Below are 2,990 nucleotides of genomic sequence, written 5' to 3'. Positions count from 1 at the left end.
GCTGGGAGGGCTTTGCTGTCCCTCCCAATCTGTCCCCATGGTCATGCTGTCCCCGTGGCCATCTCGTTGCCTTGGTAGCCGCTTCAGTTGCCATGGCAGCGGGATGCTGGCTCTGCTGCCTGCTCCATCTGTCAGCTGTGTGTGTGTGTGTGACTCTGTGTGTGTGTCTGTGTACACTCACACACGTGCACACCCCCAAAAGCAGAGGGGCAGCCTGGGCCGGGCCTCAGTGTCCCTCAGTTTTGAAACCAAAAGGAGAATTCCCCCAATGTTGAAGCCAAAGGCAGTGTGGGAGCCAACCAGTCTGATGGGGACTGACCCTGGGTACCCTGTGACCCTCTGTGCCACCAGCTCTGCCCCTTGTCCCCTGTCCCCAAGCCGGGCTGGCACCATATTCCCCGCTGAGCCCCCACAGCACTGTCACACACAGGTTGGCATCACTGCTCTCCCCAAGCTGGACACAGCGAGGGCCCCTGCTGGTGTGGAGAGGGGAGGCCAAGCCCTGTGCCACCCCTACCCCCATCCTCTCCTCTCCTCCACCAGCCAAAAATAAGACCCCGTGGTGGTCGTGCCCTCGTGGTGGTCTCAGCCCAGCAGCCCCTACCTGGCCTCGATGAGGTGGCAGCGCAGCACCCGCGGGTGGCCCTGCCTGGGGACACACAGCTCCAGGTGGATCTCACCCTGCACCTCCTTGTCAGGGTTCACAGGCTGAGCCAGCTGATGCCTGCTGGGGGGAACAGGGTAGGCACCCCGTGGTGCCACCCATGGCCCTGTTTCCCCCCCCACCACCCACTGGTGTCCTCATCCAGCATATAGATGGCGAGGCTGTGGAAGCCACGGGGCAGGCGCAGGGTGAATTCCGCCCCCCAAAAAGGGTTCAGGCTCTTCCACACAGTGGCTGTCCTGATGGGGAGGGGAGAGGTGGTCGCACCCCCCGGGAGAGCCCCTGTCCCCTCCCAGGGTGGGGCAGTGTCCCCATACCTGGCCAACACCTCGTTGTCCACCTTGACCACACAGTAGGGATCGCTGGAGCCGGATCTGCGCAGGGGAGGGGGGTTTGTGGGGTCAACCCCCCTCCTGGGGGTCCTACCCGTCCTGGGGGTCTGGTCCTGGGGGGTTCAAACCCCTCCAGTGAAGTAGCAGCCCCGGGGGTGAGGTGAGTTGCTGGATCTCAGCCCCGTTCCTGAGCTGACACCCCCTTTTCCTGGTGCTCCTGGAGCTGGGGACGTGCTGTGGGTCACCCCAAGCTGTCACCCTGTGCCCCCCACCCATGGGTACCACTGTATCTCCAGCAGCACAGCCCAGCCCGAGTCTCTGTGACAACCCACAGTGTCAGGGTAACACTGATCTGGGCTTAACCCCTTCCACGGGATGGAGGGATGAGAGAAGGATTCAGGGATCCTCCACCTGATCCCTGAAAAGCCCCTTCCCACTCATTTATGGCATCTGGAGTCCCAAATCCCCAGAGGATGACAGGAGGTGCTTCCACAAGGATTGGGACCCTGAGAGGGGTGAGGTAGGTGACTCCAGTCCCTGTCCCTGCCACAGGACAGAAAGTGGGAGCAGGACACCCCATCTGGGTTTGGGGCAGCTGGGAGTGGCACTGGGCACTCCATCCTTGTACTGGGCATCCCATCCTTGTGCCATCCCATTCTTGTGCCCAGACCCCGCAGGGGCACCCAGCATGGTACCGTGACCCCCACCAGGTGGGGAAAGTGGGGCCAGGAGAAGCCACTGTCTGCAGCATTCCCGGCTGGCCGGCCCTGGGAGCGGCCCCGGTGCCAGGCTGGCACATCCGGAGCAGCACGGCACTGCCGAGTCGCGTCCTCGGGGCAGGAGCAGGCAGGGGTCTCCCCACACCCTCCTGCTCAGCACCCCCTTCCCCACAAAGGGTGCAGGTGTGGGAGGGCGGGGGGCTGTGCCCCCCTAGTGTTACCCACAGCCTTGGGGGTGCCCACCCTGTTGGGGGGCAGCAAAGGGATCCTCCAGGGGTTGGGGAAGGGGGGCTGGCACCCCCTGCAGCCCCAGACCCCCACTGTGGAGACAATGGGTCACTGCAATGGGTGCAAGCAGGGACCCCCCAAAACTGTACGGAGAGAACACCCAGGGAGAGCCGAGCACCCAGCACCCCCCTCCCCGCCACATCTCCCGTGGGGGGGTGGTCTGGGGGAAATAGGGGGGTCGAGACCCCCCTTGAGCCACTCACACGTCCTTGGCGGGCAGGTCCTTCCCCTCCACCACCCGGCAGCGCAGCGAGGTGGTTTCGGCCATGCCAGTGAACTTCGGGGTGGGCTCCCAGGAGTGTGCACGGGGGGCTGTGGTGGGCGCCTCGAGCCCCCCTCCCCCCCCCAAACCAGCATCGGCCTTCTCCTCCCCCGCCGCCACTTCTCGCCGTCGCTTCTTCCTTCTTCCTCTTCCTCGGCTGCTTTTCTCGCCGTTCTGCTCCCACCTGCTCCTGCCCGAGCCGCGGGAGAGAGCCAAGGCGGGCACAGCTCGGGTGGGCTGGCGTCGTGCCCACCGGGAGCCCACCGGGAACCCCCGCGGGGATCCCATCACAGTGACCACCCGCGTGCGCGAAGCCCCCCCAGGTTCCAGCGACAGAAGAAGCAGCTGCGGGCACAGGGGACCCCAAGACCCCCATGGGACACCCCACAAAGAGTGCCCTCAGCCCTCAGAGTGGGGGGCTGTGCTGAGTGAAAATAGGGCGTCTCCAGCAGATCTTGGGGTGCCTGTGGGTGCAGCACCCCGATCCCATCGCTGCCAGCACCTCGACTTCTCTGTGCTGGGGACCCCGAGCCGGGGGGGTTGGAAGGCACTGGGGGGAGCTTGGGGGGCTGCTGGGGGGGCTCAGTGAGGGGAGCCAGTGCTTTGAGGGGCTGCTGATGTGGGGACTCGATATAGGGACACGAGGTCCTCAGGGAGGTGCTGGATGGGGGGGCTCAATGTAGGGGTGCTGATTCTTGAGTGGGCTGTTGGGGGGGTTCGAAAGG

General features: G+C 65.0%; 1 protein-coding gene across 1 annotated transcript; it reads right to left on the bottom strand.

Moving 5' to 3' along the window:
- Positions 1-604: 604 nt before the first annotated feature.
- LOC114071577 (rasGAP-activating-like protein 1) lies at positions 605-2,271 on the bottom strand (the record flags this gene model as incomplete). The annotated part of the gene is made up of 4 exons (XM_027909423.1): positions 2,207-2,271; positions 982-1,038; positions 763-903; positions 605-727 (listed from the first exon to the last, which is right to left on the bottom strand). Coding segments are annotated over exons 1-4 (386 nt in total), but the record flags the coding sequence as incomplete, so codon positions are not given.
- Positions 2,272-2,990: the final 719 nt, after the last annotated feature.

Source organism: Empidonax traillii, unplaced genomic scaffold, assembly GCF_003031625.1.
Source record: "Empidonax traillii isolate 1590-97213 ecotype Southwest subspecies unplaced genomic scaffold, ASM303162v1 scaffold2114:size46232, whole genome shotgun sequence".
Classification (NCBI taxonomy): Eukaryota; Metazoa; Chordata; class Aves; order Passeriformes; family Tyrannidae; genus Empidonax; species Empidonax traillii.
The sequence above is the reverse complement of the archived record's forward strand: the minus strand, read 5'-3'. Positions and strand labels throughout refer to the sequence as shown.